This window comes from Manis pentadactyla, chromosome 11, assembly GCF_030020395.1.
Source record: "Manis pentadactyla isolate mManPen7 chromosome 11, mManPen7.hap1, whole genome shotgun sequence".
Classification (NCBI taxonomy): domain Eukaryota; kingdom Metazoa; phylum Chordata; class Mammalia; order Pholidota; family Manidae; genus Manis; species Manis pentadactyla.
In genome coordinates, this window is record NC_080029.1 from 123,595,580 (window position 1) to 123,618,072 (window position 22,493).

The 22,493-nt window shown below is 36.1% G+C and overlaps 1 protein-coding gene across 5 annotated transcripts in view; it reads left to right on the plus strand.

Moving 5' to 3' along the window:
* SCAPER (S-phase cyclin A associated protein in the ER) overlaps positions 1–22,493 on the plus strand; it is a 539,898-nt gene that overhangs the window by 75,047 nt on the left and 442,358 nt on the right. For all 5 annotated transcript variants that reach the window (XM_036907601.2, XM_036907605.2, XM_036907603.2 and 2 more), the window contains 3 exons: positions 5,518–5,618; positions 13,869–13,985; positions 16,700–16,860. In XM_036907601.2, coding sequence (XP_036763496.2) covers positions 5,518–5,618; positions 13,869–13,985; positions 16,700–16,860 — 379 coding nt within the window. The remainder of the gene's footprint in view (positions 1–5,517; positions 5,619–13,868; positions 13,986–16,699; positions 16,861–22,493) is intronic.

The following is a 22,493-nucleotide window of genomic DNA, read 5'->3' on the forward strand; positions in this document are numbered from 1 at the left end:
ACAGCAAAAAGCTGAAAGGTTTTTCTCTAAGATCAAGAAAAAGCAAGGATGCCCACTGTCTCCACTTTTACTTGAAATAGTACTGGACGTCCTCGCCATTGGAGTCAGACAACACGAAGAAATTAAAGGCATCCAAACTGGTAAGTAACAAGTTAAACTTTCTGCAGACAACATACATAGAAAACCTTAAAGACTCCACCAGAAAACAATTAGGACTACTAATTGAATTCAGCAAAGTTGCAGGATACTTAATTAATACACAGAAATCTGTTACATTCCTATTTAGTAACAATGAATTGGGAGAAAGAGAATTCAGGAAAACAACTCCACTTACAATTACATCAAAAAGAAGAAAATACATAGGAATAAACCTAACCAAGAAGATGAAAGACCTATACCCTGAAAATCACAAGATACACCTAAGAGAAATTAAAGAAGATACCAATAATTGGAAATATATCTCATGCTCATGGGTAGGAAGAATTGTCAAAATGGCCATCCTGCCTAAAAAAATCTACAGATTCAATGTAATCTCTATAAAAATACCAACAGCATTCTTCAACGAGCTAGAAAAAATAGTTCTAAAATTCATATGAAATCATAAAAGACCCCGAGGAGCCAAAGCTATACTGAGAAGGAAGAAAGCTGGGGGATTTTCCCCCCTAACTACTACAAAGCTCTACTTCAAAGCTACAGTGATCAAAACAGTTTTGTACTGGCATAAGAACAGACCCATACATCAGTGGAACAGAGTGGAGAGCCCAGACATAAACCCACACATATATGGTCAATTAATATATAATGAAGGAGCCAGGGATATACAATGGGGAAAAGACGGCCTCTTCAATAACTGTTATTGGCAAAACTGGACAGCTGCAAGTAAGAGAATGAAACTGGATTATTGGTTTCTCCATAGAGAAAAGTAAACTTGAAATTGATCGAAGACCAAATGTAAGTCCTGAAACCATAAAACTCACAGAAGGAAACAGGGAAAAATCTCTTGAATATAAACATGAGTAACTTTTTCCTGAACACATCTCCTCAGGCAAGGGAAAGAAAATAAACTAACAAATGGGACTACATCAAACTAAAGAGCTTCTCTACAGCAAAGGACACCATCAGCAGAACAACAAGGCATCCTACAGCACAGGAAAATGTATTTGTAAATGACTTATCTGATAAGGGGTTACCATCCAAAATATATAAGGAACTCACATGCCTCAACACCCAAAAGCTAATAATCCGATTAAAAAATGGGCGGAGGGTCTGAACAGACACTTCTCCTAAGTAGAAATTCAGATGGCCAACAGGCCCATGAAAAGATGCTGCACATCTCTGATCATCAGGGAAATGCAAATTAAAACCACAATGAGATATCACCTCACACCAGTTAAGATGGCCAACATTGAAAAGATAAGGAACAATAAATGCTGGTGTGGATGCAGAGAAAGGGGAACTCTCCTACACTGCTGGTGGGAATGTAAATTGTTTCAACCATTGTGGAAAGCAGTATGGAGGTTCCTCAAAAAAAGTAAAAATAGAAATGCCATTTGACTCAGTGTTTCCACTCCCAGGAATTTACCTCAAGACAACAAGATACCTGATTCAAAAAGACATATGCACCCCTATGTTTATTGCATCACTATTTACAATAGCCAAGACATGGAAGCAACCTGAGTTTCCATCAGTAGATGACTGGATAAAGAAAATGTGCTACATATACACAATGGAATATTTTTCAGCTATTAGAAGAAAACAAATCTTACTATTTACAACAACATGGATGGAGCTAGAGGGTAGCATGCTCAGTGAAATAAGCCAGGCGGAGAAAGGCAAGTGCCAAATTATTTCTCTCATTTGTGGAGTATAACAACAAAGCAAAATTGAACAAACAAAACAGCAGCAGACTCACAGACTACAATAGGGTATGAATTTCAGAGGGTGGGTGGAGAGGGAGGGAGAAGAGGATTAAAGGGCATTATCATTAGCACGCATAATGTAAGTGGCTTGTGGGGAAGGCAGTATAGCATGGAGAAGACAAGTAATGAGTCTATAGCATCTTACTATGCGAATAGACAGTGACTGCCGTGGTGGGGGTGAGAACTTGATAATATGGATGAATGTTGAAACCACTATGTTGTTCATGTGAAACTTTCATAAGATTGTTTATCAGTGATACTTTACTAAGAAATGTAGACAATAGATTTGAATAGACATTTCCCCAAAGATATACATAGGTCCAGTATGCATATAAAAATATGCCTAACATTTTTAGTCATCAGGGTAATGCAAAGCAAAGTCACAATAATACCAGTTTATACTCATTAAGATGACTAGAATCAAGAAGTCAGAAAAAGTGCAAGTGTTGGTGATGATGTGCATCCTCATGTGTTGCTGATGGAATGAAAATGGTGCTGTGTAACAAATTTTGTATGTTAATGTGAAATTTAGAGTTGCCATATGACCCAGTAAATTTACTAGTAGTTTTATACCCAAGAAGATTAGATACTATATGTTCACAGAAAAATTTGTATCTGAATGTTCATAGCAGCATTATACATAATAGCCAAAAAGTGGGAACAACCCAAATATCCATCAGATGATAAATCAATAAACAAAATGTGTTTATTCATGCAATTGGTCAGTCATAAAAAGGAATGAAGTATGGATTCATGCTACCTTGTGGATGAACTTTGAAAACCTAATGTGAAGTAAAATAAGCCAGCCACAAAAGACCACATGTAATATGATTCTGTTTATATAAAGTGTGTCAAACTGGCCAATCCATAGAGACAGAAAGTAGATTAGTAGTTTCCTAGTGCTGGAGAGAGGGGAGATGGGGAGTGACTGCTAATGAGTATGGGATTTCTTTTTGGGGTGATGCAAATGTTCTGGAATTAGATAATTGCACAACTGTGTATGTACTAAAAATGATTGAATTGCATAATTTTAAATGGTGAATTTTATGATGTGTGAATTGTCTCAATAAGAAAATTGAGCAAAGAAGGAAAAAGCCAGTATTAGACAAACTCTTCTAACAGAAAAATACTCTTTCTAGCATAACTTTGATAACCAAAGCTTTTTATCAGAAAGGAAAATATAGATCACTAAGGAGTGCAGAGAAGTCCTAAACCAAATATTGTTATACATAGTGAATCTTGTGATCAAAACATCTGGCAGTACTTCACAACCAAGTTAGGTTTGTTCCAGTACTGTAACATTGGCTTAACATTTGAATATGAAATCAATGTTATTTATCAACTAAGATGAATAAAGATGAAAAATCATGTAATTGTCTCACTCAATAAAGGAAAAATATTTGAAGTTCACCACCCATTCTTGATAAAACTAGCGAACTGGGAATGAAAGAGAGCATCCTTACAGATATAAGGAATCTGCCAAAAATACTGTAGTAAACATCATATTTAATGTTGAAGTGTGGAGAGCTTTCCTTATGAAATTGGGAGTGAGATAAGAAAGACTGCTATCATTATTTCTATTCAACATTGTACTTAAGATCCTAGCCATCACAGAATGATAAAAATAGGACTTAAAATTTATAAGGCTTGGAGAAGAAGAAATAAATATGCCATTATTCACAGATGACAAGTATATATATTTAGAAAATCTGGAAGAATCTATGGAGAAATTATTGGAATTATTAAATGAATTAAAGTTGCTGGATACAAGTTCAGAATACAAATTAAACAGTAACAAATCATAAAAAAGAAAACTTAAACAACTGCCATTTATTCTTAGGGTTAAATTTAATAAAACATGTGCAAGACTTCCACACAGAAAACTATAATACATTATTGAGAGACAATGAATAAGATATAAATGAATGAAGATGTTTATATGTTCATAGACTAGAGAAGTCAATATTATAAAAATGTTAGTTTTCTTCGAGTTGATCCAGAGAACTGAAATTGCAATTAAAATTCTAGTTTTTTCCCCTGTGAAATTAACAAGCTGATTCTAAAATTTGTATGGAAAGGCAAAAGATTGTAATTAGCCTATATATCTTTGAGGTCAAAGATGTAGTTGGAGGATTTACTCTGCGTTTTGAGTTTTGCTTTAGAGCTACAGCAATGTAACATAGTTTGGAATTGGTACAAGAATAGGTAAAGAAACCAATCTATTAGAGAAGAAACTCCAGAAATAGACCCTTGGTCTAAAGAACATAAAGTTGTAGAGTATCTTTCTGTCCTTATAGTAAGGAAAGATTGCTTAAAAATGACACAAACAATATCAGTGTTTAGGTAAAAGAAGTATAAGTTAGACTATCGTAGAATTAGGGAGTTCTGTCTGTCAATACAAAAATCAACAGTAACAGAACATGAAATAGATTCCATCCCATCAGGAGAGTGAAAAGGCAAGTTACATGTATGACCAAGAAAAGGCCAATATCCAAAACATGAAAAACTCCTACACATCAAAAAGAGACAGGTAGCCCTCTGGAAAAAAGGCCAAGAGTTTTCAGTAGGCATTCTCAAAAGGACGATGGCCATAGCATGTGAACGGGGCTGAAAATCATCAGTAATCAGAGAAATACATATTGAAATAAAAATGAAACCATTCTATAACTGTCAACAAGAATGTCCTCAGGTTAAAAATAAAACCCAAAATGTACAATAGCCAAGGGTAAGTTAGGCTATAGAGCAAGGAGAATGCATGTATACCATTTGTGGGAGTGGCAACCATGTTGGAAAACAATTCGATAATATTGTTATGTGCTAAAGTGGAGCATATGCTTACCCTGTGACTCAGCATTTCCACTCTTGGGCTTATACTGAACAGAAAGGCATACATATGTGCTGAGGATGTGTCCATGAATAACAGCATATAATTTGTAATATCCAAAATTTGGACATCAACCAAATGTTCATCAACATTAGATTGGATAAATATATATGCAGTAATAGAATGTTCAGTAGTGACATTAGACAATGACAATAAATGAATTGCAGGTACATTGTGCAATATGGATGAAGTAGTAAACAAATGTACAAAGAAGCCACAAAATAATACATAGTCTGTGAATTCATTTTTATGGATTTCAAAATCAGACAAAATAAACTCCAAAGTCAAAGAAAACAGTGGTTACCTTGGAGCAGAGATGACACATTGATTGGAAGGGAACACCTGAGAATTTTAGAGACCAGCATTGTTATATGTATGTTTTTTTGTCTTGGAGGTGGTTGCATGGGTGTTGCTTTGAAATACTTGATCTTTCATTATGTTTTTCTGTTATTAAATTTTAAGAAAGGTTAAAAGAATAGTCATTTGGGAGGTCTTGAGAAGGAATAGCTATACCATCCTCTTAGTCTTTACGTTCTCAGCTTTACTAATTTTTTACCAAACAATGAAACCCCCCCCACTCAAAAACTAAATCAGTAGGTTTTGCTGCTTCCAACAAGAAGTGTAATGTAAGAATTGTAAATTACTAAGGCCTTCACTCTAACTTTTTGTCTTGAAATTTCCAGAATGAACTTAATGTTTGCTATTTTGAATTAGGAGGTGTTAATGATGCTGGATAACTACGTAAGAGATTTCAAAGCATTGATTGATTGGATTCAACTTCAGGAAAAGCTAGAGAAGACAGATGCTCAAAGCAGGTAATGTATTTATAGCAGCTGCCAGTTTCAAAAGCATTCACTAAAATTGACAATGAACTTGACCTCAGTTTAATCTGAAGCATGTAAAAACCTTAAATTTGGGAGCTGTGTTTCTCATTCAATTCAGTAACAGATATTTATTGGGTACCTACTAACACAAGGCACTGTTATCCAGTACAGAAATTGTATTGCTGAATGTGATACATTTACTGCTGTCATGAATTTATAGTCTAAGGGTGGGCTAAAATACAATTTATTACTATAAAAAACTGTTATAAGTGTTCAGAGAACTACAGGGTCATATCTCTTGTGGGAGACAGGAAAGATTTCATGGAGAATGCAGTAGTGTTTAAAAGATGTGATGGATTTTAACAAGTGGTTGGCCTTTCAGATGAAGGGAATAAATTATCACAACTCTGGAAGAGCAGAGCATGTGTGAAGTGAATGTAATAAAGGGAAAGGTATAGCATTTCTTATTAATAGTAAGCAGTGAGGAAAATTCATGGTTTTTGATTAAGGAATAAGAAGAGATCACAGCTACTTTAGAAACCTTCATTTGGCATCAGGATACCACTATTTGAGTACTGTGTGCCAGGCTCAGACACTATTTGTGCTGAAGAAAAGAGACAGTCTCTGTGCCCTCATAAAGTGTATACAATGCATTCATAGGAAAGATTGATGTTAAATACTTATCAGTGTGTAAAGTGTCATCAAAAAGAAAGAAGTATACTCTAGGAGCATAAAAAAAAGCTCCATCAACCAGTTTGCTGAGTCCAGAAAGGTTTCTGTGAGGTAGTTATATTTAAGTGAGTTGAGAGATAATTCAGAGATAGACAATCATAGATAATCAACTGGGCTTAGTATTATTTCAGTAATGTACAAAGACAAAAGAACAATTTATTATTTAGTTTAGATTTATAAGTGAAATCTGAGCCCTTGTGAGCTGTGCCAAGTCACATGAAGCTACAATGATGCCTTTTTTTTTTCTGGTTTCTTTCTTTCTTTTTATTAAGGTATTATTGATATACACTCTTATGAAGGTTTCACATGAAAAAACAATGTGTTTAGTACATTGACCCAAGTTATAGTGTCGCCCCCATACCCCATTACAGTCACTGCCCAACAGTATAGGAAGATGTCACAGAGTCACTATTTGCCTTCTCTGTGCTACACTGTCTTCCCCCTGATCCCCCCACACACCATGTGTGCCAGTACAATGATGCCTTTTTTACCCAGAGAAAGCAGGCCTAGGCTGCCTGTTCCCTTGGATTTAACCGTGGATCAGTCTCAGTAAGGGGAACCATCCAGTAGAAGATGAATTCTTTGTCCCATGCATCAGTGCCATGGGAGAACTAAGAGAGTGAAAATTTCCTAAGAGGCAAATCCAGGAAGACTTGATCCTCTGGAAACCAAATCTAGGGAAACCATAATATATCGATCTTTTTAACATTTTTATTTCTCACATGAAAGTTTTGAGTGTCTTTTTGGTGCTTACATTATCCACAATCCATGGGTGGGTCAGGACTAGTTGTTTTGTCCTTGTTTGTATCAAGCAGTTTCATCTTTACCCCTGATAATATGTAGTTAGATCTGGGAGGTGCATCCCTTCATTGGGTTGAAACAGGCTAAGAGAGCATCATGCAGAGAGGATTAAAGATGGCGGCATGAGAGCTGAGACAGAGGCTGCCTCCTAAAACCGCATATAATACGAAAATAGAGTTAATACAGCTAATCTTTAAAGAGCAACAGGAAAGAGGACTGCACCAGACTGCACACACCTGGAGAAAAGAGCGGACCTCATGGAACAGGGATCTGTACCGAAGCTGTGGCCCGGCAGGACCCGAGCCCTTCCCCCAACCGAGCTCACCGGTGGGGGGAAGAGAAACGGAGTTGGGAGGGAGTGGAGGCCTGGGACTGCTGAACACCTAACTCTGGAGATGTGCTCTAGGAGTACAAACTTACATTTTATGGTGCTTACATGGTACTCTTGTGATTAGGGGTTTGGGAAGCTAAGACAGGCAGAATTTCTTGGAGAGACTGAGATTCCAGCCACTGGTGGAAAGCAAGGATCCATATCCGGCTGCTCTTGGAAAAAAGAAAGGTGGGCAGTCTGAGAAACTTCCTAATAAGGAAGCCCTTAGCAAGAGGGCTGCTAAAGGGGCAAGGATTGCACGGAGATTACTGCTCAGGAGAAAGGACAGGGAGACAAAACTTCCCGGGGGCACTCTGCCCAACAGGTTTGTGCTTTCACGATCTTCAGGTGCTCCAGCTCCCTGGCTGGCTACACAACTCCAAGGCACCCCTCCGTGATAGGCAGCCTAGTGCACCTTTCTCTCCACGAGCCCCACCTGATGCTCAAACCAGCAAACCTCACCCTTGCATTAGGCCAGCCACAGGGAAGATCTGTCTACAGCAACTACAAACGCAAAGCATAGAGGCTTATTTTATACCTGTGTGCTCGGCCCACTGGTTCAGGCAGTGGAGACAGGCATAGCAGCCGGGAAGCGGGAAACAACTCTTTCCTCCCCCCAGGCACCAATACTGCTCCCCTGCGACCCCCGACATTGCTTCGGGGCTGACCAGCTCCAGAGAGTAGAGCTTGTGGACACTAGAGGGCGCCATATACAAATATGAAACACCAAAGGAAACTAGTTCAAAGTAAAATTATTAATACAAATCCTGAGAAAGATTTAAATGACATCGACCTTATGAATCTTCCTGAAAGGGATTTCAAAATATAAATCATTGACATTCTCATGGAGGTACAGAAAGATATTCAAGAACTCAGGAATGAATTCCGGTTGGAGATCCAATCATTGAAGAGCACAATGGAGGGTATTAGAAGCAGAATAGATATGGTGGAGGAGACGATAAATGAAATAGAAAGTAGAGAAGAGGAATGCAAAGAAGCTGAGGCACAGAGAGAAAAAAGGATCACTAAGAATGAAAGAATATTGAGAGAACAATGTGATCAATCCAAATGGAACAATATTCGCATTATAGGGATACCAGAAGAAGAAGAAGAGAGAGAAAGGAATAGAAAGTGTCTTGGAGGAAGTAGTTGCTGAAAACTTCCCCAATCTGGGGAAGGAGATAGTCTCTCAGGCCATGAAGATTCACAGATCCCCCAACACAAGGGACCCAAGGAAGACAACAACAAGACACATACTAATTAAAATGGAAAAGATCAATGAAAAGGACAGACTGTTAAAAGCAGCCAGAGACAGAAATAAGATCACATACAAAGGAAAACCCATCAGGCTATTATCAGTCTTCTCAGCAGAAACCTTACAGGCCAGAAGGGAGTGGCATGATGTATTTAATGCCATGAAGCAGAAGGGCCTCGAACCAAGAATACTTTATTCGGCAAGATTATCATTTAAATTTAAAGGAGGGACTAAACAATTTCCAGAAGCAAAGCTGAGAGAATTTACCTCCCACAAACCATCTCTACATTGTATTTTGGAGGGACTGCTGTAGATGGAAGTGTTCCTAAGGTTTAATAGCTGTCACCTGAGGTAATAAAATCACAGTAAAAAAAGTAGAAGAGCTAATTACTACGCAAATGTAAAATTAAATTAACTCTGCCCAAAGTCAATCAAGGGATAGACAAAGAGTACAGAATATGATACCTAATATATTAAGAATGCAGGAGGAAGAAAAAGGAGGAGGAAAAGAACAGATTTAGATTGTGTTTGTAATAGCATATTAAGTGAGTTAAGTTAGACTCTCAGATAGTAAGGAAGTTAACCTTGAACCTTTGGTAACCATGAATGTAAAGCCTGCAATGGCAATAAGTACATACCTATCGATAATAACCCTAAATGTAAATGGACTGAATGCACCATTCAAAAGACATAGAGTCACTGAATGGATTAAAAAACAGGGCCCAACTATACGCTGCCTACAAGAGACTCACTTTTAAACCCAAAGACATACACACACTAAAAGTGAAGGGATGGAAAAAGATATTTCATGCAACTAATAGGAAGAAAAAAGCAGGAGTTGCAGTACTTGTTTGGAAAAAATATACTTGAAAAGAAAGAAAGTCACAAGAGACAAAGAAGGACATTACATGATGATGAAGGGGTCAATTCAAGAAGAAGACATAACCGTTATAAATATCTATACGCCCAACACAGGATCACCTACATATGTGAAACAAATACTAACAGAATTAAAAGGGGAAATAGAATGCAGTGCATTCATTCTAGGAGACTTCAACACTCCACTCACTCTGAAGGACAGATCAACCAGACAGTAAATAAGTAAGGACACAGAGGCACTGAACAATGCATTAGAACAGATGGACCTAACAGACACCTATAGAACTCTACACCCAAAAGCAGCAGAATTCACATTCTTCTCAAGTGCACATGGAAAATTTTCAAGAATAGATCATATACTAAGCCAGAAAAAGAGTCTTGGTAAATTCAAAAAGTTTGAAATTGTACCAACCAGTTTCTCAGACCACAATAGTATGAAACTAGAAAAAATTAAGCAAAGAAAATGAAAAAGCCCACAAACACATAGAGGTTTCACAACATGATGCTAAATAATCCATGGATCAATGACCTAATAAAAACAGAGATCAAGCAATATATGGAGACCAATGACAACAGTAATTCAACACTGCAAAACTTGCGGGACGCAGCGAAAGCCATGCTATGAGGAAAGTATATTCCAATACATGCCTACCTCAGGAAAGAAGAACAATCCCATATGAACGATCTGAACTCACAATTAATGAAACTAGAAAAAGAAGAACAAGTGAGACCCAAAGTCAGTAGAAGGAGGGACATAATAAAGATTAGAGCAGAAATAAAACTGAGAAGAATAAAACAATAGAATGAATCAATGAAAGCAAGACCTGGTTCTTCGAGAAAATAAACAAAATAGATAAACCCCTAGCCAGACTTATCAAGAGAATAAGAGAGTCTACTCACATAAACAGAATCAGAAATGAGAAAGGAAAAATTACTATGGATACCACAGAAATACAAAGAACTATTAGAAAATACTATGAAAAACTATATGCTAACAAACTGGATACCTAGAAGAAATGGACAATTTTCTAGAAAAATACAACCTTCCAAGGCTGACCCTGAAAGAAACAGAGAATCTGAAAAGACCAATTACCAGCAATGAAATTGAACTGGTAATAAAAAACCTGTCTCAGAACAATAACACTGGACCAGATAGCTTCCCTGTTGAATTTTATCAGACATTTAGTGAAGACCTAATATCCATCCTCCTTAAAGTATTCCAAAGAGTTGAAGAGGAGGGAGTACTTCCAAACTAACTCTTAAGAGGCCAGCATCACTCTAATACCAAAAACAGGGAAAGACAACACCAAAAAAGAAAACTACTACAGACCAATACTTTGATGAACATAGATGCAAAAATACTCAACAAACTGTTAGCAAACGAAATTCAAAATACATCAAAAAGATCAACCATCATGATCAAGTAGGATTTATTCTAGGGATGCAAGGATGGTACAACATCGAATATCCATCAAAATCATGCACCACATCAACAAAAAGGACAAAAACCACATGATCATCTCCATAGATGTTGAAAAAGCATTTGAAAAAATTCAACATCCATTTGTGATAAAAACTCTTAGTTAAATGGTTATAGAGGGCAAGTACCCCAACATAATAAAGGCAATATATGACATACCCTGAGCCAACAGTATACGTAACAGCGAGAAGCTGAAAGCTTTTCCTTTAAGATTGAGAACAAGACAAGGATGCCCACTCTCCCCACTTGTATTCAACATAATACTTGAGGTGCTAGCCTTGGCAATCAGACAACACAAAGAGTTAAAAGGCATCCAGATTGGCAAGAAGAAGTCAAAGTGTCCCTGTTTGTAGATGACATGATACTGTACATAGAAAACCCTAAAGAATCCACTCCAAAACGACTAGATCTAATATCTAAATTCAGCAGAGTTGCAGGATACAAAGTTAATATGCAGAAATCTGTGACATTCCGGTACACTAACACTGAACTAGCAGAAAATCAGGAAAACAATTCCATTCACAAGTGCATCAAAAAGAATAAAATTCCTAGGAATATACCTAACCAAGGAAGTGAAAGACCTGTACTCTGACAAACTACAAACACTCATGAGAGAAATTAAAGAAGATAGCAATAAATGGAAACCCATCCTGTGCTCATGGATAGGAAGAATTAATATTGTCAAAATCGCCATCCTGCCTAAAGCAGTCTACAGATTCAATGTAATTCCTATCAAAATATCAACAGCATTCTTCAACAAACTAGAGAAAATCTTTCTAAATTTCATATGGAACCACATAAGACTCCAAATGGCCAAAGCAATCCTGAGAAGGAAGAATAAAGCTGGGGGGGATTATGCTCCCCAACTTCAAGCCCTACTACAAAGCCACAGTAATCAAGACAATTTGGTACTGGTGCGAGAAGAGACCCAAAGACCATTAGAACAGACTAGAGAGCCCAGATATAAACCCAACCATATATGATCAATTAATATGTGATAAAGGAGCCATGGACATACAGTAGTGAAATGACAGCCTATTCAACTGGTGATGTTGGCAAAACTGGGCAGCTACATGCAAGAAATTGAAACTGGATTATTGTTTAACCCCATACACAAATGTAAACTCAAAATGGATCAAAGACCTGAATGTAAGTCATGATACCATAGAACTCTTAGAAGACAGCATAGGCAAAAATCTCTAAATATAAGCATGAGCAACTTTTTCCTGAACACATCTCCTTGAGCAAGGGAAACAAAAGCAAAAATAAACTCATGGCACTACATCAAACTAAAAAGTTTCTGTATGGCAAAGGACACCATCAACAGAACAAAAAGATCCTGTAGTATGGGAGAATGTATTTGTAAATGACATATCTGACAAGGGTTAACATCCAAAATATATGAAGAAATTACATGCCTCAACACCCATAAAGCATATAACCCGATTACAAATGGGCAGAGGATATGAAGAGACAATTTCTCCAAAGAAGAAATTCAGATGGCCACCAGCCACCTGAAAAAAGGCTCCACATCACTTATCATCAGGGAAATGAAAATTAAAGCCACAATGAGATATCACCTCACACCAGTAAGGATGGCCAGCTTTGAAAAGAGTAAGAACAACAAATGCTGGTGAGGATGCATTGAAAGGGGAACCCTCCTACACTGCTGGTGGGAATGTAAGCTAGTTCAACCATTGTGGAAAGCAATATGGAGATTCCTCAAAAAAACTAAAAATAGAAATACCATTTGATCTGGTAATTCCACTCTTTGGAATTTACCCAAAGAATACAACTTCTCAGATTCAAAAAGACTTATGCACCCCTATTTTTATTGCAGCACTTTTTACAGTAGCCCAGATATGGAAGAAACCTAAGTGTCCATCAGTAGATGAATGGATAAAGAAGATGTGGTACATATACACAATGGAATGTTATTCAGCCATAAGAAAGAAACAAATCCTACCATTTACAAAAACATGGATGATGTTGGAGGACATTATGCTAAGTGAAATAAGCCAGGCGGAGAAAGACAAGTGTGAAATGATTTCCCTCATTTGTGGAGTATAACAACTAAGCAAAACTGAAGGAACAAAATAGCATTCTCAGAGACTCCAAGAAGGAACTAGTGGTTACAGAAGGGGAGGGGTGTGGGAGCTTGGTTGGGAAGGGTGGCAGAAAGGGATTGAGGGGTATTATGTTTAGTACACATGGTGTGTGGTATCATGGGGAAGACAGTGTAGCACAGAGAAGGCAAGTAGTGAATCTGTGGCATCCTATACACTGATGGACGGTGCCTACTTTGGGGGTATGGGTGCCGACTTAATAATATGGATAAATGTAGTAACCACAATGTTTTTTCATGTGAAACCTTCATAAGTGTATATATCAGTAATACCTTAATAACGAATTAAAAGAAAGAAAAGAGCATCGTGCTGATTTGTCACTGATGGCTGTATTGCCCTTGTGAAGCAGCAGAAAGCATATTCAAAGAAAATAGCCCCTTTTAGATTAGCAGGGTTACGCTGCAGAGGATGAAAAATCCTGGACCACATAATTTGTAATGCTTACTAGTAATAGGGTAACTTTCTGCTGAACAGTGTTCTAGGAAAAAATTGTGACTGATTATATTTTTATCCTCTAATGAAGAAAACAGACTAGGTTCTGCCCCTACCCCCAACCTTTTCTTTGTTAATTTAATCTGTGTACATCTTCAATTCACAGACCAACTTCACTGGCATGGGAAGTAAAGAAGATGTCTCCAGGACGTCATGTGATTCCAAGTCCATCAACAGATAGAATAAATGTAACATCAAATGCTCGAAGAAGCTTAAATTTTGGGTGAGATAAACTCAGCCTTCTAAAGCTTGCCTTATAGTAAATTATTTTCTGTGGATAATTTACTTACAATATTATAAAATTAATATCCCACTTTAAAAATATCCATGCATATATGTATATGTTTGAAACTGTTTGAATGGTTAAAATAATTTGAGAAGAGTAATATTGAAGATATGTAATATAGTCAAACATAGTTAACATTTGAAAACTTGGATCCTAAATTTAAAATGCATAAACATATTTCATGCTAAATGCTTCATAACCACAACTGTCAATTTATTTCAGAACAAATGACCTAAATATATATAATATATGTGTTATTTTTATACAAATTATAACTTTATGTATTATAATCTCATTAACACAGTTTCATAGTTGTTGTTTTATGCAGCTATCTTTTAAATCACATAGAAGAAAAAAGGTATAAGGAAAAATGCATTTATATTGTCTTCTGTATTTACCTATGTAGTTATGTTTACTAGTGCTCTTTATTCATCTGGGCTTCCTTGAGGGCAGTTTCAATTACTGTTCTTAATTTTGTGCATGTGGATGGGCCATTTCCCTGTTTGTGTTTGCTTGTGTATTTTTCATTGAAAACTGTATTTTTGATAATGTAATATAATATGGCAGTTCTGGAGATCAGATTGCCACCTTTTCCAGGTTTTTTTGATGTGGCCCTTTGGTGGTAGTTTCTCGTGTCAGAATTTATAGTGACTTTCTTGAACTAGTTTTCTGAAGTCTGTGTTCTGTATCGTGTGTAGGCACTAATGTCTTTTGCCAGTTATCTTAGTTGTCAACTAATGGCTTGACAGAGGCTTCATTAAATGCCTTGAACCAGTAAATCTCCCAACTCTCATTTAGTTCTTTGTATGTGTTGGGCATACCTTTAATGCTTAGGCAGTTTACAATTCTGCCTTTGCTGTCACTTTCTGCTTCATCAGGGCCTCAAGGCCAGCCAGAGGTTATAGATTAGGTACTTCTCAGATCTTTCCTGAGCATGGACAGAGCCCGGCTTGTGTGTGTGTGTGGCCTTCTTGATTTCCAGGAATATAGTGGAGCTTTTCTAAAGTCCCTTATGGATATCTCATTCTCTAACATTTCCTTTTAAGTCTTTGGTCAGCCCTTTGTTTGCCCTAGATGTTAGTCCCGTCTTGGGAATATGATGTTAAACAATGATCACTGTTTTCCTTAAATGTTTCTGGGGAAATTTGTTTGTAAGATAAAAAGTTGTTCGGACTGTATGGATCCTTTAGAGTGGTCTTAACATTTGATGTGTAGGGGAGGGTTGGTAAGTAGTTTTCTTGACCTATTTTCTTTCCTTTGTTAAAACCTAACTTTTGTGACTGCTGCTCATCCCCTTGCCATGTCACAGTCATTTTCATCTGTTGTTACTTCTGAACCTTGCATATACTTGCATTATTACATTTGCAATGCATTATAACTTAATGTTTATTTTTTGTACTTAAATTATTAGCTTCTTTAAGGCAAGATCTTTGTCATTTCTTCTGTATCTCAAGCACTTTCACTGTAGTTGGCACTTAGTAAGAAGACTCATTACATGTTATTCAGTAGAAACAAATTTTTGCTTTCAAATAAGGTAATTAGATAGTATTGCCTTAGTTGAAAGTTGTTGGACTTTGGAACCTTTTAATAATTGGACTTAGGGAAAGATGTGTGAGTAAACAGAACCAAATGTTTATACAGTCAAGTAGCATTATAAGGAGAGTACCCTGTAGTACATTCCGTTGGTCTTTGGTTCAGAGGTGTGCATCATTTTAACCCTGGAAGCCTTTAGTGTATGCGTGATGAAAGTTCTTGACAGAGCTCCATCTAATTGTATCATAGGATTGACACTCTTTATTATCATTGTAAAACATAGTGGGATTTTTGTTTCCATCATGCTGAAAATTGTGTCTCAAAGTTAGCCTTACTTCATATCTACTTACCTTTGCTCTTACTGGTTGAGTTAAATGCTTACTCAGAATATGTAGTTAGTTACCAAATTTGTTTATTCAAGTTGTCTTCATTATTTTAACTCATAACTTAAATATTAAAGAAACCAGTGAAATAGTGCAAAAAGAATCATTATTTCTCTGAAAACTAAGGCAAGTTTTTGGAAAGCTTTGATAAAAGTGAACTAGTAAAGTTTTGCTGTCAAATGAGGAGTGGATAGGACAACTGTGGAAGATTGGGGAAATATTATTAAAGTTAAAGAGGATTGTGCACTTAGATTGTTTGATAGCTGTCACCAAATGCTCACTCCATTTTGAAGAACCAAAAGTGAATATTGTCAGTGAGGCATCATTTAATATAAGAAATGTACACAAAAGAATGTTTTAATTGTGCCTGTATCAATAGATTGGCAAATTAATTCACATTTATATTATTAAAAGATGACTTTTAAATGAAAATACAGAGTTAATTTTTATGAACATACTTTTTAGTGTTGCCCTTTAATTGAAATTTTCTTTTAAACTGAATGAGAGCTTCTATGTTATTGTTCCCAAACAGTATGTCATACCATATTAAGCTAGTTAAGTATTAGACTAGGATAAATTTATGAATGTATTTGCCTGAAATTACTTTTAGTATGTTACTCTATATATGTGGATATACAGATAGATATACGTACTTAAAAATTTTAATTACTGAATATATATTAACATTTTTAACTGGAATATTTCATGTATTAATGTAGTCATTTGTCTCTGTAGGGCCTCACCAGGCACAGTGGCTGCTCCCCGTCTGCCTCCCACCGGTGTCAGTTGGGCTGACAAGGTAAAGGCTCGTCATACAGGCTCTACTGCTTCTTCGGATGTAGCTCCCACCCAGTCTTGCCCACCAGTGGCAGTGCAGAAGACTTCCTGCAAAAATGGCGAGTAACTTTTGAATCAACCTTTTTATGTAGTTAACAGGTAGATGTACATGGGCTATTTATTTTATTTCAAATTGGTGATAATAGCATTGTATAGTTACCTTTTTGCTGCATTTGTTTGATATTAACTTGCTTTAGTGAAAATCATAAAATAATCTTAAAAATTCTGTGAAAGTTTCTGGAAATCATTCTCATCTCGTGTTGCCTTGTATAAACTTAAAGGAGAATGATTTCTTTTGTCAGTTCACTTATAAGATCCCTTATAACTCTTTTGACTTGAAGTAAGGAAAAAATAAACTACTCCATCCTCTAGGCAATACACTTTTAAGTAGCATGTCACTACTTCATTTCAGTAATATTTAATATTATTTTGGCACTAAAATATTCTGTGTTTATCTTTGTTCATACATCTGTTTTCTATACTGTCAGAATAATTAACGAGCACAAATAAATAGAATGGGCTATTATTCTGAGGACCCACCTGGAATTTATCCCTTAAAGAATTTCCTTTGTAAAATGTTTTTGTATAGGAATCCAGAATCTATTTTTTATATATTTATAGAGGATTGGATTTTAGAATGATAACAAGTAATGAGAGATTTGTATTGTCAGTAAGGAGCAACTTGAGAATACTGCTGTTTTCTTCAATGAAAGATCATTTGGAGTTTTTGGTTCAGAAAGAAATGTTTTCTTGCACATAACTAAGTCATTGCCACCTTTATATTATTGATACGTGCATTTTTTCCACTTTTTTCTCAGTAAATTATGTTGACTTATGTCAAATAATATTCCTTACTTTTATACAGTGTATTACCATTGGTTTCTCTGTACACATTAAGTAGTAGAAAATTGAGAGTAGGCATGAGTTTTTTCTCTGAGAAAAATGTAGAAAAATGTGGAATCATAAAGTTTAGTTTCTGTATCTTAAAATAGTCTGAAATACGTCAAAATTGCAAAAATCAAAATTGCAAAAAACCATAAACGAATCATGTTACTGAACTTACCATGGTTTTTTTTTAAAGCAGTTCTCTCAGACATTATGAGTATGACCTATCTGAGATGGAGTGATAAACCTTGATTAGAAGTAGGCTTAAAAATACCATTGTTATTATCAGAAATTTTCACTAAATAAATTTAGTGGGATCCTAGAAAAAAAAACCCTTGTTAATATATCAAGAAATTTTGTTTTTGATCATTTGGGTCTCCACTTCAGTGGTTGTGATTATACATAGTAAATTATGGGTAAATTTTGGTGTAATTTGTAGAAACTGTAGCTGTAGTACTGAAGTTTGTAATTATATGCTCTGACTCAAACAATCCCACGGAAATAACATGGTTAAAGTTTGAAGAGGATAAGTCCTTTACTTTTTATTTATTTTTATTTTTTTTGGTATCATTAATATACACTTACATGAACAACATTGTGGCTGCCATACTGCCTTCCACATGCCCCCCCCACTGTTATGTGTGCTAATCATAATGTTCCTTTCTCCCCTTATCCCTCCCTTCCCACCCATCCTCCCCAGTCCCTTTCCCTTTGGTAACTGTTAGTCCATTCTTGGGTTCTGTGATTCTGCTACTGTTTTGTTCCTTCAGTTTCTCTTTGTTCTTATACTCCACATATGAGTGAAATCATTTGGTACTTGTATTTCTCCACCTGGCTTATTTCACTGAGCATAATACCCTCTATCTCCATCCATGTTGTTGCAAATGGTAGGATTTGTTTTCTTCTTATGGCTGAATAATATTCCATTGTGTATATGTACCACCTCTTCTTTATCCATTCATTTACTGAAGGCCACTTAGGTTGCTTCCATTTCTTGGCTATTATAAATAGTGCTGTAATAAACATAGGGGTGCATCTGTCTTTTTCAAACTGGGCTGCTGCATTCTTAGGGTAAATTCCTAGGAGTAGAATTCCTGGGTCAAGTGGTATTTCTTTTTTTAGTTTTTTGGGGAACCTCCACACTGCTTTGCACAATGGCTGAACTAGTTTATATTCCCAGCAGCAGTGTAGGAGGGTTCCCCTTTCTCTGCAACCTCGCCAACATTTGTTGTTTTTTGTCATTTGAATGGTGGCCATCCTAACTGGTGTGAGGTGATATCTCATTGTGGTTTTAATTTGCATTTCTCTGATGACTAACGATATGGAGCATCTTCATGTGCCTGTTGGCCATCTGAATTTCTTCTTTGGAGAAGTGTCTGTTCAGCTCCTCTGCCCATTTTTTAATTGGGTTATTTGCTTTTTGTTTTTTGAAGTACACGTGCTCTTTGTATATTTTGGATGTCAACCTTTTGTCGGATATGTCATTTATGAATATTTTGTCCCATCCTGCAGGATGCCTTTTTGTTCTACTGATGGTGTCGTTTGCTGTATAGAAGCTTTTTAGTTTGATATAGTCCTACTTGTTCATTTTTGCTTTTGTTTCCCTTGCCATGGAGATGTGTTCATGAAGAAGGTGCTCAGTTTAAATTCAAGAGAGTTTTGCCTATATTTTCTTCTAAGAGTTTTATGATTACATGACTTACATTCAGGTCTTTGATCCATTTCGAGTTTACTTTTGTGTATGAAGTTAGACAGTAATCCAGTTTCATCCTCTTGCATGTAGATGTCTAGTTTTGCCAATCTCAGGTGTTGAAGAGGCTGTCATTTCCCCATTGTATATCCATGGCTCCTTTATTGTATATTAATTGACCATATATGTTTGGGTTAATATCTGGACTCTCTATTCTCTTCCACTTGTCTATGGGTCTGTTCTTGTGCCAGTACCAAATTGTCTTGATTACTGTGGCTTTGTAGTATAGCTTGAAGTTGGGAAGCGGGATTCCCCCCTGCATTATTCTTCCTTCTCAGGATTGCTTTGGCTATTTGGGGTCTTTTGTGGTTCCATATGAATTTTAGAACTATTTGTTGCAGTTCGTTGAAGAATGCTGTCAGTATTTTGATAGGGATTGCATCGAATCTGTAGATTGCTTTGGGCAGGATGGCCATTTTGACAATATTAATTCTTCCTACCCAAGAACATGGGATGAATTTCCATTTATTAGAATCGTTTTTAATTTCTCTTAGGAGCATCTTATAGTTTTCAGGGTATAGGTCTTTCACTTCCTTGGCTAGGTTTATTCCTAGGTATTTTATTCTTTTTGATATAATTGTGAATGGAATTATTTTCCTGATTTCTCTTTGTGCTAGTTCATTGTTGGTGTTAAGGAATGCATTTCTGTGTACTCATTTTGTATCCTGCAACTTTGCTGAATTCAGATATTCTAGTGGTTTTGGAGTGGATTCTTTAGGGTTTTTTATGTACAATATCATGTCATCTGCAAAGAGTGACAGTTTGACTTCTTCCTTACCAATCTGGATACATTTTATTTCTTTGTATTGTCTGTTTGCTGTGCCTAGGAACTCCAGTAATATGTTGAATAAAAGCAGGAAGAGTGGGCATACTTGTCTTATTCCCGATCTTAGAGGAAAATCTTACTGCTTCTCACTGTTAAGTATGTTGACTGTGGGTTTGTCATATATGGCCTTTATTATGTTGAGGTACTTGCCCTCTATACCCATTTTGTTGAAAGTTTTTATCATGAATGGATGTTGAATTTTGTCAAATGCTTTTTCAGCATCCATGGAGATGATCATGTGGTTTTTTTCCTTTTATTTTGATGTATGATGTATGATGGATGGATTTGATGGAGTTTTGAATGTTGTACCATCCTTGCATCCCTGGGACGAATCTCACTTTATCATGGTGTATGATCCTCTTGATGTGTTTTTGAATTTGGTTTGCTAATATTTTGCTGAGTATTTTTACATCTATGTTCATCAGAGATATTGGTCTGTAGTTTTCTTTTTTGGTGCTGTCTGCCTGATTTTGGTATTAAAGGGATGCTAGCTTCATAGAATGTGTTTGGGAGTATTTCCTGCTCTTCTATTTTTTTGGAATACTTTTAGGAGAATGGGTATTATGTCTTCTCTATATGTCTGATAAAATTTTGCAGTGAATCCATCTGGTTCAGATATTTTGTTCTTGGGTAGTTTTTTGTTTATTGATTCAATTTCATTGCTCTGGTAATTGGTCTGTTTAGATTTTCTGTTTGTCCTGGGTCAGTCTTGGAAGGTTGTATTTTTCTAGAAAGTTGTCTACTTTTTCTAGTTTATCCAGTTTGTTAGCATATAGTTTTTCATATTATTCTCTAATAATTCTTTGTTTTTCTGTGGGGTCCGTCATGATTTTTCCTTTCTCATTTCTGATTCTGTTTATGTGTGTAGATTCTTTTTTTTTCTTAATGTTTCTGGCTAGAGGTTTAACTATTTTGTTTATTTTCTCCAACAGCTCTTGGTTTCATTGATTTTTTTTCTTTTGTTTTATTCTTAATTTTATTTATTTCTGCTCTGATCTTTATTATGTCCATCCTTCTGCTGACTTTGGGCTTCATTCGTTCTTCTTTTTCCAATTTCAATAATTATGAATTTAGACTATTCATTTGGGATTGTTCTTCCTTCTTTAAATATTCCTGGTTTGGTATATACTCTCCTCTTAGAACTGCCTTCGCTGCTTCCTACAGAAATTGGGGCTTTATGCTGTTGTCATTTGTCTCCATGTATTGCTTGATCTCTGTTTTAATTTGGTCATTGGTCCATTGATTATTTAGGAACATGTTGTTAAACCTCCATGTGTTTGTGAGCCTTTTTGTTTTCTTTGTACAATTTATTTCTAGTTTTACACCCTTGTGATCTGGGAAGTTGGTTGTTAAAATTTCAGTCTTTTTGAATTTATTGAGGCCCTTTTTGTGTCCTAGTATGTCGTCTATTCTGGAAAATGTTCCAGGTGCACTTGAAAAGAATGTGCATCCTTCACCTTTTGAGTGAAGAGTTTTGTAGATGTCTGTTAGGTCCATCTGTTCTAATGTGTTGTTCAGTACCTTTGTCTCCTTACTTATTTTCTGTCTAGTTGATCTGTTCTTTGGAGTGAGTGGAGTGTTGAAGTCTCCTAGGATGAATGCCTTACATTCTGTTTCCCCTTTTAATTCCGTTAGTATTTGTTTCACATATGTAGGTGCTCCTGTGTTGGGTGCTTATGTATTTATAATGGTTTTATCCTTTTGTTGGATTGACCCCTTTATCATTATGTAATGTCCTTCTTTGTCTTTTGTGACTTTCTTTGTTTTAAAGTATTTTGTCTGATACAAGTACTGCAACACCTGCTTTTTTTCCCTATTAGTTGCATGAAATATCTTTTTCCATCTCTTTACTTTCAGTCTGTGTATGTCTTTGGGTTAGAAGTGAGTCTCTTGTAGGCACCATTTAGTTTGGTCTTGTTTTTTTATCCATTCAGTGACTCTGTGTCTTTTGATTGGTGCATTCAGACCATTTACATTTAGGGTTATTGTCGATAGGTGTGTACTTATTTCCATTGCGGTCTTTATATTTGTGGTTATCAAAGGTTCAAGAGTAACTTCCTTACTATCTAAGAGTCTAACTTAACTCACTCATTATGCAGTTTGAAACACAATCTTAAGGTTCTTTTTTTTCCCCTTCTTTTTCTTCCTCCTCCATTCTTTATATGTTAGGTATCATATTCTGTACTCTTTGTCTACCCCTTTTTATTTCCTCTGGTGACAGCTATTTCCTA